Source organism: Lissotriton helveticus, chromosome 9, assembly GCF_964261635.1.
Source record: "Lissotriton helveticus chromosome 9, aLisHel1.1, whole genome shotgun sequence".
NCBI lineage: Eukaryota > Metazoa > Chordata > Amphibia > Caudata > Salamandridae > Lissotriton > Lissotriton helveticus.
In genome coordinates, this window is record NC_136070.1 from 1,217,875,039 (window position 1) to 1,217,888,511 (window position 13,473).

The window sequence follows — 13,473 nt, forward strand, 5'->3', positions numbered from 1 at the left end:
AATAGAAACGAAGACCCTGAACCACAGGTGGAGCACCATAAAGAAACTTGCCCAACACAGACAGAAGTGGGGTCCTAGTTGCTGCCCCACATGCCAGTCGGACCAGCTTGAAGCGCAACAAGGAGTATATGTGCCGCTAAACCAGAGCTGCCCAACTGACCTATGTATACGTGGTATACACGGTTCAGAAAAAAATACCAGCCTTTTGTTTATGTTCTGCTGATCTGGAAAGTCCAAAGGTGTGGTTGGTTCAAGTTCAAGTTCAAGTTCTAGAATTTGTATAGCACACTACTCACCCAGGGGGTCTCAAGGCGCTTGAGGGAAGAAGGTGTTTTATTTATCGAAAATCCAAGTTTTTAGTTGCTTTCTGAAGGTGAAAAATAACTGGTGTACAATTCTCAATATTATTTCACAGCATGGCTGTTATTCTTCTGTTTGCTTGAATAATGATTTGGACATAACTCAGGCAGCACTAAATTACTTTGTACATGATTTATTCGTGTTTTTGCGGTTTCAGCTTTATATCTCAAAAGAGAAAGAATACAAGATTCTCAAACGTTTCACTGATTATTTTTCACTGGCTTGAGCATGAAGGCTAGACATGCATGTGTCACCCCGAGACCGCCTTCAGCCTGCCCTGGCCTTTTATGCAGCAAGACGGTGCATAATGTGACTGATGATTTACAATACTAAAAGCTTAACTACAAGTCCCACGGTGCATCCTGATTTTGACAATTTCAGAACTGGCTGAAACTGCCACACATAAATTAGGGGTCGCTTAATCTCCTGCACGCAAAACAAAGACAACAGCAACACGAATTGTACAAACGTGGTAGTTGCCCTGACCACATAACATAGAAAGATGCCGACCTTATTGTTTTAAGTAAAGAAACTTCAAGAATCATCCTCGAATCCCCGGTACGCCCCATGAGGCCACGCCCTTCGCTCAGACCTCGTGCAGGAGGCGTGACATGTTAGTATTGCCCAGCGGTACTAATTACTTCTGAGACTCACCTGTTTAGTTAATTGGCCGGTAGCGTTAATTAGCCACTCGAGGCGGGATACACTCAGCGTATATAAACCACAGGTCCGTCAACGCTTCCTAAGAACCTTTCTGTGTTGTAAATTATATTATCCGCCCTATAAGAGGCTTGTTTTTTATTTTATTCTATTTTTCGTGGGGCTTTGATTTTAGCATCTTTTCTCGGCAAAATGGCTTCTAAGAGGATTGCTGCTGCCGCCGCCGCCGCGGCCGCCGAGCCCGACTCTTCGAAAGCAGCGACTACTAAAGCAGGTGGGGTTGTCATCTCTTTTTAATATTTATTTTACACGAATCTATATTGGAAGGGTTGAGGCTTCAATGCACATCTTTATACTGTTCTAAAACGTGCTTGTTAAATTACGCGCATAAAAAAAGTTTATTCACTGTAATTTTGTGAGTAAATGGGGTCTGGTTTGCATGTCACACTTTTGAAGTGCGTAGTTTTAGAGTTTTGCAAAGTTTGGATTTTTTTTTTCACCTACCCGTTTTGGACTAGCGAAAAACAATTTCGGCACCAAATATTTCACACAAGACATTATGAACCTCTTTTAGTGGCTTTTGTCAAGTGTGTCCCAGGAAAACTGAGCACTTGGGAGGGGGGGGGGGGAATTAACCGCAAATGTATTTAGAACGGCAACTAGGCTCTAATGAAGAGCGCCAGACTTTTAAATTTAGACCCAACTGCTCCCTTCTTTAAAGTACTAGTTGTGGTCGGCTTCGAACCCTGGTTTTATAAGCCTACTTAAAATGGCGGCCTCTGGCAGGTTGCCTGTCTGTGTAGGACCGGTGGCTTCCTGGCACGCGAATATCTTTTTGTCCACATTAGTGTAGACGGCAGAATGTGAGGTCATGACGCAACACTAAAAACCCACAAGCATTTCAAGTTTGATATAAAACATGCGGGTTGTTCTCGAATGCTGCTGCCGACAGATGTGCCCCCACAAAAAAATTATATAATATATTCGAGAAGATAAGGCCCTGTACCTTGAGCGAGTACGATTCCGTCTTGTTTCACCTGCCCGCAACTACGTAGATTCTTTAATTGTAATTACCCTATTACATACAAGCCGACAGGAGGAAACTTGTGCGTATGTTTTTGCTTCTATTCTGTTAATACTACTGCCTCCAAAGGAATGGAGACTTTATACTTTCTCTGACCCTCCTTCTTAGACGTTACTCAGTGCTGGCATGTATGTTAGAACATTGCACCCCTGGTTCCTCGGTGCACAGTGCTCCTTTAATTCTCCGACCGGGTCCCTTGTATACAAACATACATTCTAACTACCATGTAAGAAACCACTGCCTGACTCTGGCCTGAGAGCCCATATTTTGCTAAATGCCCCTACTGTGCATTTTACAGGCGTCTTCCAATGCCTTATGATGGAGGTGGTTCACTTTATTTGCATTTCAGTTTTCTAAATAGTTCCACAATTCAGTCAATATCTTCATTGCAGGGAAACTTGTGTTTTTTTGTTTAGTTTACAATTGCAATAATACAATGTCTGAACAGGTGGTTCACTTTATTTGCATTTCAGTTTTCTAAATAGTTCCACAATTCAGTCAATATCTTCATTGCAGGGAAACTTGTGTTTTTTTGTTTAGTTTACAATTGCAATAATACAATGTCTGAACAGGAGTATCTTGTAAATGGACAAATCAAGAGTGAATTAATCACATAGCACCGGGAAAGAAGAACAAGGGATAGTTCAGGGTTGTTATTTTGAGAGCACACGAACAAATGAATTGCAGTAACCAAAAACAACCAACAGTGTACTGGCAAAGTGAGTGAATAAACGGCGCAGTGACACAAGTGATCATATAACCACGTAAGGCGGCGCAGGATAAACAAATAATCTATGGCGGTCAATATGTTATTTGTTTATCCTGCGCCGCCTTATGTTATATTGACTGATTTTTGTCCATTTACAAGATACTCCTGTTGAGACATTGTAGTATTGTTACTTGCACCTGGTCTCAACTGGGTTAACGGGTTTACTCCTGTTGTATGTTTTTTTAGGTTTTGCCTAGCAATGCGTACGAAGTACGTATGCGCTAGCAAAACCTCTTGAGTTCTGTCGGGTGATGACCCGCCTCTGTCTCTCATTGGCTAGCTCCATAAATGGAGGCTAGCCATTGGGAGACAGAGGCTGTCAATCGCGCTTTCTCCAGAAAACGCGATTCGGGGGCGTTTCGCGGTGTTTTTTTAAGCCCCGCCCCTTTGTCCCGGGCCGCGCTGTGATTGGCTGCCGGCCCGGGACACCCCCGTGATGTCATTCCCGGGCCGCGCTGTGATTGGCTGCCGGCCCGGGACCTGACTTGTTGCCGTCTGGAGCTCATCTGCGTTCCGAGAGGGGAAAAAACGACAACAGGAGGATTTGTCGTTGGCCAGGCTTGTTCTAAATAGTTACTGAAGCTGATAGAGGTAAAATGTTAGTGTTTAAACCAACGTAATCTTATGATTGGTAATTTTCTCCGTCAAAAAGTGCACCCTAAAATGCCTGACAGGATTTATAAATCGGGTTTGAGTATTTAAATTAAATTTAACTGTGTGCGAAGACTTGCAGCAGCACATTTTGACAGAAGTAGCAGGAAAGCTTTCTGACAAGCTTTGTTTTCCGTACCGAGCAGCGAGAGATTAAAGATTTAACCAGGCTCTGAGGCGTCGAGAGCGACGATGCACCTGAAGCGTGCGGTGCGTCCACCTCTCCTGAAGGAGGCAATACTGTTGTGTGGCCGCTCTGGCTTCTGTCAAGTCTCGCTGGCACCCATGTGTGTCTATCTGGCTCTGCACGACTGCCGGCTTCCTAGGCTGTGAGCGCCTCTGCACTTCGTTGGTTACCCGACGTGGAATGTTTGAAGAGATCGTCTAAGCCGCTCGCACCTCACCGGTCTCGCACTGTGTGGGCCAACCCCGGGGCACCGCACCTCACCGGCCTCAGACTCTCTCCCTGATAACTAACAGGCTCGGCGACTCAGCCGTGAACGCTACTCCTGCCCACTACACTACTAGTTGACATGCTAGGCGTTTCTTCCCAGTCTTCTGATATTTGCCTCTCAACGTGAAGCCCACCCCTAACGGAACCGCAACTTTACCACACTTCACTGCATACTAACTTTATCCGTGGGGCAGGTAGAGGGTTAACTAACTGATTGGCAACTATCTCTTCCTCGCAGAAGTGCCTTACCCTCTGACAAACTCTTTTCGCTACCCCCCTGATCTTCAACATACTTGTTATTTTCCCGTTGCTCTGTCGTCCCCCCGATGATGGCGCAAAATACTGGAGTCCATCCTCAGCAGCCTCATGCAGCCTGACAACGTGGTTATCCAACAGGTACCAGCCTCTGGAGGGAGAGGGCTGTGGGTGGCCCTTTAGGGAAGATGTTGCTGGGTTGAAGCTTTTACTTTTCTACAAGTTGGCGTGGAGTAGGGGGTGGGCTGGAGACGGGCTTGTCTGTACGTGGCATTTCAAATGTCAGCATTTATCAGCTATGTAAATTTTTAGAAACAACAACGTACTCCTTTTGAACACTCACCCATTTGGAAAGGAAATTTACCATTTGCTTTAATAAACAATGGGCATCGAGACACGACTTGCGCACCTCAAGCTTTTTGAATGTTCCCATTAAAAAAGGAACTCAAATTCTCCCTATCTAAAATACGCTTTGGTAAAAGTTGAGATCGCTGCTTCCGTCCCATGTGTTGACTTTATTCATTCTTGTTAACGACATTTTTATTTTACTTGCACTGTTGGCTATTTGCTGCTGATTTAGTTAGATATTTTTATCCTTGCTCACACTAGCAGTTAGCTCCCTGTTTTCCTGGTGGTAATAGGTTGTTTGGGCGATGTTTACTAACTAAAACAAACTTCTTGCGCCCCTTTAAAATGCTCTAATGCCTCTGGGCTAAGTCTGCGTTGTATAAAAACTGTAAAACTAAATAAGCATTGGCAATGCCAATAGACCTGGCATATGAATGAAAGTGCATTTTGTGTCATTGATGGGTTAAGGCACTCAATTAATTGTACATTAATTCTGTCACTTTCTTTGCACTCATGCATCCATTCTTTAATCAACTGGCTCGTTATTGCATTCACCCTCTGACACCACTACAATAAAATACATACAAACTCAATAATATGCATGATAAAATAAAAAAATAAAAGTCCTAAAACTATAAACACTTTGGCATCTAAAAAAGTGGGTATTTGCTCTCAGTAACAAAACTAAACAAAGTAAAGATATTGTAAATAGTCTATTGTTTTAAAATTAAACTATGGTTGCCACATTTAGCATGGTGAGCATAGGACCCTCGTATGGGCATACCCTTGCCAAGGCTATGCACGGACATGGGTTCCTTGCTCACTGGAACCAAGCTGCACCTGATTGAAAAGGCCCAATGGTAAAAAAAACACCGTCTTGGATTGCTTGTGTTCTGGTTCGTAGAGGATCTGGCTTGGCAGTTCTGGCTGGACTGTTCCTAATGTAGCAGAGTTGAGAAAGATTTGTGAATGGCTGGGTCTAATCTGGCGGGAGTGGTATTGTAGGCAAAGGTACACTGGGTTGGAGTGCTACAATGAACGATTGCCAGCGGTTAGACGTTTTACAAGTATCCTACCATCACCTTTTGTGTGTTGGATGTCCAGGGCAAGAGATTAAATCATTTGATCAAACAAGATTTGTAAAATGCTGCTATTCACTTGGAAGAGTATTGAGGTGCTGAGAGCCAAGTTGCTTGGGTGGGATCAGTTGATCAACCAAATCTTGTTTCCATCCGAATACCTGAAGAGAAGGTGATATATGGAGGTGGCGGCTGTTTCAGGACATGGCTAGGTAGGAGATGGAGAGTCCTCCACTGTTTTAGCAGATGCTGGGGGAGTGAGCGAGGGAGAGTGTCTGGAGGGTTTGTGGAAGCTCTGGCGGTGGGTTAGCATTTTGAATTGGCGTAGCTTGTGGATGGGAAGCCATTGGTTTTTTTTTAGGTGAGGGGTGATCTCCCTTTCATTGTGTACTCGGATGTGATTTCGGACTGCAGTTCTTCACCATGGGGTGGTGCACCGGCTCTGAAGAGCTCAAGCCTGATGGAAACATTTTGAGGGGGGGGGGGGGTCATTCATGAGCGCGAGCTACACAGACAATAACTATTTAAATGTGCCTGAGCAGGGAGGGGGCGAATTCCAATGGAGGGGGCTGGGCGATGAATTACTGAGCACAAAGGCACTTGGTTGGCCAGGGGTGATATTTGTATGTGTAAAGGGTAATTAACAGGTTTGCCAGGGGGCGGGAGAGCGGGGGTGAAGGCAGCGTTGCAAAATCGGAGGAAGTCACGAATCGGCCCCGTTTGAAGCTTCGAGCACAATCACCGCAGGGGGGGGAAGAGACGTTGACCTTTGACACCTGCATGCAAGATCTCTCCTTAAGGAAGTCGGCGCAGGGGAGAGACCAGATAAAGGGTAACCGTGTGATCTTGTCCACTGTTGCCACCCAGGGCTAATGGTGACATCTTAAACCACAAGGTCAAAGGTCGAGCAGTTTGTAAATACAGAAGGTAGCCCAGGACAATATTACACTTTACCCATTATTTGCATATTTTATTTTGCTTTCTTTTGGGTAGTTAAACCGAAGAAGTGATCGTCTTCAAAGTGCAGTTAACAATGGGCACTGTTTAGAATTGGAATATTCCGGTTTTGTTTGCCTTTCGTGAACGAATTGTTGCTAAAACAATGGACGCCAGGTTTATGCGATTCTGTGGTTGCTGCGTTTACAACATACTTAACGGTTGCTGCATTTGCCACATAATATGCCTAATTTGGAGATTTAAAAATCTGCTGCTTCTAGTTGAAATGGATATGACACTGCCAGAGAAAGTGCTGCATAATGTACACGTGTTCCTGCATTATGCTGGTGGAGTGTGTCGTTATGTCCCTGTGATGTGTGGCGGGTGTTCTAGTGGCACACTTTCAGTGGGTGTATGTCGCGACTATCTGGGATTGGCGGATATACCCTGCCCTGAGTATGTTACTTAAACTGAGCCCACGTGAGTTTGTGTGTGTGTGGGGGGTGTAGTATATGATATTCCCTTGCGTCGTTGTGTGTGGAGGAGAGTTATGATCTGCCCCCCCCCCCCCAAGCCATGCGACATCATATCGTCCCGAGGGGTGTGGGTGGGTGTGGAGGTATTGTGTGCAGTGTGATCCTTTGGTGCTGGGTGAGTTCTGTCATCGCTCCCATCAGTGTAGTGAACACAGTGCTGCTCTGAGGGTTGTGTGCGTTGGGGGGGTAAAGAGAGAGAGGTACACGCTGGGACTCCTTAAAGCTGAGTGTGTATGTGATGTGTTACCCTTGGGTGACTCATACCACACCGCTCTGAGTTGTGTGTGTTGTACCCCTCAGAGGCCTCGTAATATCGCATCATGTGTGCCGCGGGTATGTTGGACTTTCCTCTGAGCAGTGCACAGCATCGCCCTGACAGAGGTGTGTAATAACATTATATAGTGCCTCTCGTTATTGAAGTCTCTGTCGCCTTTACATTTAATGCAATGCCTTTCCGTGTGAGTTAAACAACGGGTTGAGGCAGGAAAGCATCCAAGGGTTCCTAAGCCTTAGGTTTGCAATTATCTTTCATTCAGTTTTTGCTTTGGACTGGGGACGCAGTTCCTTTCCTCGCACTGAAAGCAATCTCAGCAGCCAGTTGCAGTGGGTTCAAGGGAAATAGAAGTAACGCTTTTCAAAGACCTACTTTCTTCGACTGTTTGTTTTAAGAATGCTCCAACTTAACAAGTAAAAGGGAGTGAAGAGGTGTCAATTCTATGTTGACTTCCCTGTAAAGGAACTGGTGACTTAGAGCGTCTGATGTTCAGCATCGGTATTTGAGCCACGTGGTTCTCAATCCACAACTGTAAAGCCACAAGCTATCTATCACTCCAGCTGGGAAGCCAATTTCTGTATGGGCATACTGCACCTGACTGCAGATGCCACTAGGGTCATTCTGCCAGTCTTTGGTGCAGCTATTAATTAAACCTTTTGGTTTCTAATCCCAGATTCAGCATTTGACCAGCACTGTGTGATTTTGAGCAATTTAATGTGTGCTTCTATTACCAGCGTAAAATTGAAGCATGCTGTATACCAGCAACAAGGGTCTTGATGTACTTCAAGCAATAAGGGCCGCTCTGGGTGTGTTGCTGGCTTGTGTGTGTGGCTCTGGGTGTGGGTGTGTGGTAGTAATTGCGGTCTGCTGAGCTCGTCCGTAGGGTACAATAGGTCTCGCATTTGCAAGAGATTAAGCTATTGGCATTGTAAATGACAATGCCATTTATTTATCTGTTTTCAAAACCAACACATAAATAAAAATGTTGTCATTTACAATGCCAATAGGTCTAACTTTTCCAAAGGCGAAACCGTTGCATTGTAAATGCTCGTTTTTTTAGTTTACAATTGCAGCAATCCATTGTATGATCTCCTGTTCATATGAAGTTTTTTAACCTACCATGCTGCTCTTAACCACGTCCTTGGGACGGCTTTTCACCCTAAAATGTGAGTAACTTTGGCTTTTGCATCAACAGCTGGCGAGGTGAAGGCAAAAGCCCTCAAAATACCAAAGGCAACGGATGCTCCCCTTCACCCCTCGACCTTGAGCATGGTACTGGAAGCCCTGAGGAAGAACACCGACCGCAAAGGTGCTACGGTGCCTTCCATCCGTACCTACATCCTCACCACCTACCCATCTGTGGACTCCGTGCGGCTCCGGGTACTGCTGAGGCGAGCCCTGGGGAAGGGCATGGAGCAGGGCCTTCTGATGAGGCCGACCAACTCTTCTACAGCAAAAGGTGCCACAGGAAGGTTCAAGGTGAGCCCTTGACTGGATCACTATTGTAAAGGATAGAACGGTGATCGTTGATGAACTAGGTTAGAGATTTTCTTTCAGCGTGTTTTTTTGGGGGGGGCGTACAACTGATGCAAGCCCAGCTTGTAGTCATCAACCATTGAGGTTAGTAGTTTGTTCTTGGCCTGTAACAAGGTGGGGAAGTGGGACCTTTAAGAGCCACTAGTCACATACTCTAGACTCTACCTGGTTGCCCTTCCTGCACTTTATGGATGGGCATTACCTTCACTTTGAACTAGTCCTGGTAGAATTGTGTGGCTCCTCCAGCCTGGGCTTACAATAACATGGTTTGGACTTGTGCTGGCCTGCCCCTAAACTAGGCAACATCTGTGCAAAAATTAACCGGTAGTTTTTTTTTTTTTTTATACCCTGAAGCTTGCACCCGCCAGACCGAAAACTCTGAAGAAGGTATCTGAGAACAGTGATCCAAATGGAGAACCAGTGCCCAAAGCCAAGAAAGTGGTGGCCAGGAAACCTAAAACTGCCGGAGCAGGTGCTAAGAAGCCAAAAGCACCTGGTAAGTCTTCACCCACCAATTGGACGCTTGAGGGGTTTGCACCTGCTGAGTCCTTAGACTTTGAGCGTTCAACGTACAAGTTTCATGTTAGATTCCGGTCTCCTCTTTCCCTTATTGGAACCTCACTTGGGTCCTAAGTGAAGTGCTGGCGACTTTCAGCATGGTAATTGTTGGTGTAAACTCAGTCACACACGTTTAGAAATTCTTGGAGGTGGTGAATGGGAAATGCAGAGCAGGGTGTGCCTATGTTGGAGTGAGGGTGGTGGTAAACTTGGTTCCAGCATACAATGTTATCTGGTATACTGGATGTGTTGATGGTATTAGAAAATTTGTTATGCACTTATTTTGTAAAATACATTTGGTAATTTGGTCTCTTGCTGTTTTCAATCTTCTTAATCTGATGCCAACCTTACCCCAGTTGTAAATGTTTGCGCAGATGTACGTAAAATTACTCTACAGTTGTGTGGTGGCTTGTTCCCACCTTCCTCTTAGCATCATCTTTAATTCCTGCCCAGGCTCACCCTTTGAGCGCCCTGTTTTTAAAGGCTAGGGCAGCATCTGTGAAATACCTGAGCTCCATATACTGGCTTGGGTGAAGGAGGTAGACCTGGCTCCAGTTGCTTTTATTTCTAAAAGATTTTGGCGTCTTTAATTGACGTCTGTTCCCAAACTTCCTCCTTTCACACTTCAGTTATCAGTTTTTCTTCACCAGAGCATGGATTAAAATGTTTTCTTTCATGGCCTGATGACTTATGGTAGTTTTCACTTCTTGCAAAGGGTTTCTGATCATAGTTGCGAAAGGACTCATCTGGGTATGCAGAAACGTGCCAATATAGGTCCATCCCTAACGTCTGTCTTTTAGTTTTGACCCTTAAGTGTATTTGCCTCACTTAATTCAGCTATGTTGAGGTGGTTCTTTTAGGGTTTTTTTGGTCTTGGTGTGATCTGTTGCTGCTGCATAAAATCCTACATATAATCTGTTGTACTGTAACATGCTACAACACTTGCAACGCTGTATTTGTCTTCTGCAGGTGATGCGGCTAAGAAGGCTGCGAAAAAAGTGGCTGCCAGCAATAAGGTGAGTTACTTTTGGCTTTCATCTTGCACTAGCCAGAGGCTGAACTATGCTTGGTATCTCTGCACTGATGCTTAGTTTGTACCCCTTTACATGAAGGGGGTACAGATGATGATGATAACAAAGGGGTACAGGAATGAAAGGGCCTGTGAAATTGGAGTACAGCAAGTTCTACAACTTGCTGTATTGTTTGCACCTTGGTGGTTTCAAAGAAGGGAGGACCATCAGCTGGTTTACGACTTGTCACAGCTCTGCTTCTGGCATTGTAAACTGGATCACAGTGGAAAAAACTAGATAACTAGCTGAGACCGTATTGCCTGGTGGGCAAATGTATTGAGCTTTGTAGCAACGCAATCGTGTGTGTATATACAGGCCAGACTTAAATTTGGAGCAAATGACCCTTGCTGCTACTGGAGCTTTGGGTTTTAATCTTTTACTTCAGAAGCCCTTGAGCAGAATGGAGAGATGCAGGCACTTAAAGTCTGGTGTCCCGATTCACAAAACTAACTTAAGACAAAATCCTAAACTTACTATCATTTTGGTGTTCACAGAAGGCACTTACTCATTTTGGTATTCACAGAAGTTAGGACTCCTAATTTTAGGACACCTAAATGCCTTCTGTGAATACCGACAAGTCTTAAAGTTAGGATTTTTCTCAGTTTAGGGGTAGTAAAGTTAGGACTCCTAACTTCTGTGAATACCAAAATGGTAGTAAGTTTAGGATTTTGTCTTAAGTTAGTTCTGTGAATCTGGCCCTACAAGACCTTGCACTGTCCACACCATAGAACACATTGGCCCTTTTAAGTACGGGGAAGCCAATTGGCAAGATTTGTCTTTGCTTTAGGGAAATCACTTCAACATTTATTTATCTGGTCAAATGTCTTACTGGCTCTGACACAGTTTATTAACCCCTTCCAGGCTGATGACGAGCTCAGCTTGTCATGAGCGTAACCTGCCGTGCGCTCATGACGAGCTGAGCTCGTCATGAACCGCGGGGTTTTTAAAATCTCCACGCACAGCGGGAAAAGCCCCCGCGTCGAAGCGGTTAACTGGGCATGTCTGTGGGCAGACTATGTTGCATGCCTGTTGGAACACATTTCAACAGCCAAAGTAGTGTTTTGATTCAGTGGTTTCTTGAATTTACTTTTCTAAACGAGTCTTTACTGAGCTCTTGGTGGTCCGGTGCTAGTTCAAATTCAGAACACCTGTGTCCAAGACTTAGATTTGCATTCGAGATGTACTATTGCAAGCAGATGCACTGTGATGTGACTAGCTGTCACTTGGTGGTTTATGAATTCAACATTCCTGTTGAAGACCATAGATGTGCGGCACACTTGGTAACCACCTTATGTACATTCACACCTTTTCAGAGGTAGGTGCTTGATATTGAAATTCGTCCTTAATTGGGTCATTGGTGACGAAGGGTACAGGCTCTGGTCACAGAATGAGCTAGTCCTTGATTAGTTGGTTAACTTTGTCAATTTTGACTTGTTTCATTAAGTCTTCCTAGGAATGTCACTAGTCTCTTTGCAGCTTCCCATAAGTAACCATTACTAGAAGGATCCAGCTAACCTAGGGGTAGAGTGGGAACTCCTAGTTCAGGAGAAGTTTGCAACCCTATGCTATGGTGCAATACTACACCAAGGTAATGAAGGCGATACTTTGCTGTTGCCATTGTGAGTTTGCAGCATAAGACCATTGTATGCATTTTATACAACTTTGAATGGTTAGTGCCTGTCATGTTTTGATTGTGGAGACTGCCTTGTTTTATTTGTAAAGCTCTTGGACTATCCTAGGAGTCTAGTGCTACACAACTGCTGATAAATGCTTGTTATGCACTCTACTAGTAAGCATTTCAATAAATGTCCTTCTCCTACAGGGTGAGGCAGCTGTTCCTAAAGCAAAGGTGGACTCAGACAAAGCTAGCAAAATTCCAGCCAAAAAGCCCAAGGAGAAGGTGGCTGCCAAAGTGGCAACCAAGGAAAAGACCAGTGCAAAGAAGGGGGAACCGGCAGCAAAGGTTGCACCCACAAGCAAAGACAACACAGATAAGGACTCTGCCAAAACTACCGCCAAGCGTGGCAAGAAATAGTTATGAAACCATGTTGGTTATTTTAATTTATTATAATGCAAATTATTTTTACTATTCAATAAAGGTTCTGTTAACTTAACCAGGATGCTGACTTTTACTGACATCACATTTTGTAGCCTTTGGTTGCTTTATTTGGTTCGGTCACCATTACTACTATGAATATACTTCTGAAGCTTCAATATTCTCCTGCCCCCCCCGCCCTGATCCACTGCATTCTAGAAATGGACTCAACACTTGCCAGTGATTACATGATGTATGCTTGTAGTCTACGTAACCTGAGGGTCCTGTTTCAATGTGTAATCTTGGCTAGTTGTATGCATCTGTGGTATGGACGAATGCAACCTAGATTAGCAGAACTGGTTGGTGGTTTAGGTGTTTCTGCAATAGTTATTGGTTAAGAGCATAGAGTGGACTTCTAGTTGAGTTTCTGACAGACTAAACACTTGGGGTGGGATGGCAGAAATTGGCAAAGGCTTAAGGTAGGGTTCTCCAGTTAGTACTGGAGGGCTGGATTTTGAAGACCACCACACTTGTCTAAATGGGATGTATTAAAAATCTGGCATAGATGCAACCCTTTAGGACCGACTTTGGAGAACCCTGGCCTAAGCAACAGGTGCCAATAGTCAGCCTCTCACTTTGTTTAAAGTGAGGAAGTAGTGTGGGTCTACCAAATGAGTGAGTGTCTTGTGATGACCTAAAGCATGGTCCAGAGAAAGCAATACACTAGTCTTGCTGCAGCAGGTGGCTAGTGACGATTGATAGGAGGGACTAGCATTTGAAGGTGAAGGTCCTAGTTACTACTCCAGCAACTGGTAGGAGAGACTAGGAGTCTTAAAGCCCAAGGCCTATTGAATTCCACATGTGGAAG

The 13,473-nt window shown here is 44.6% G+C and overlaps 1 protein-coding gene across 1 annotated transcript; it reads left to right on the forward strand.

The window, feature by feature from the left end:
* Positions 1-1,085: 1,085 nt before the first annotated feature.
* On the forward strand, positions 1,086-12,691 carry H1-8 (H1.8 linker histone). The gene is made up of 5 exons (XM_078662423.1): positions 1,086-1,294; positions 8,602-8,885; positions 9,297-9,438; positions 10,470-10,516; positions 12,393-12,691. Exons 1-5 carry the CDS (start codon positions 1,213-1,215, stop codon positions 12,603-12,605), a joined length of 768 nt encoding a protein of 255 aa, XP_078518549.1. The 5' UTR covers positions 1,086-1,212; the 3' UTR covers positions 12,606-12,691.
* The last annotated feature ends 782 nt before the right edge of the window (positions 12,692-13,473 follow it).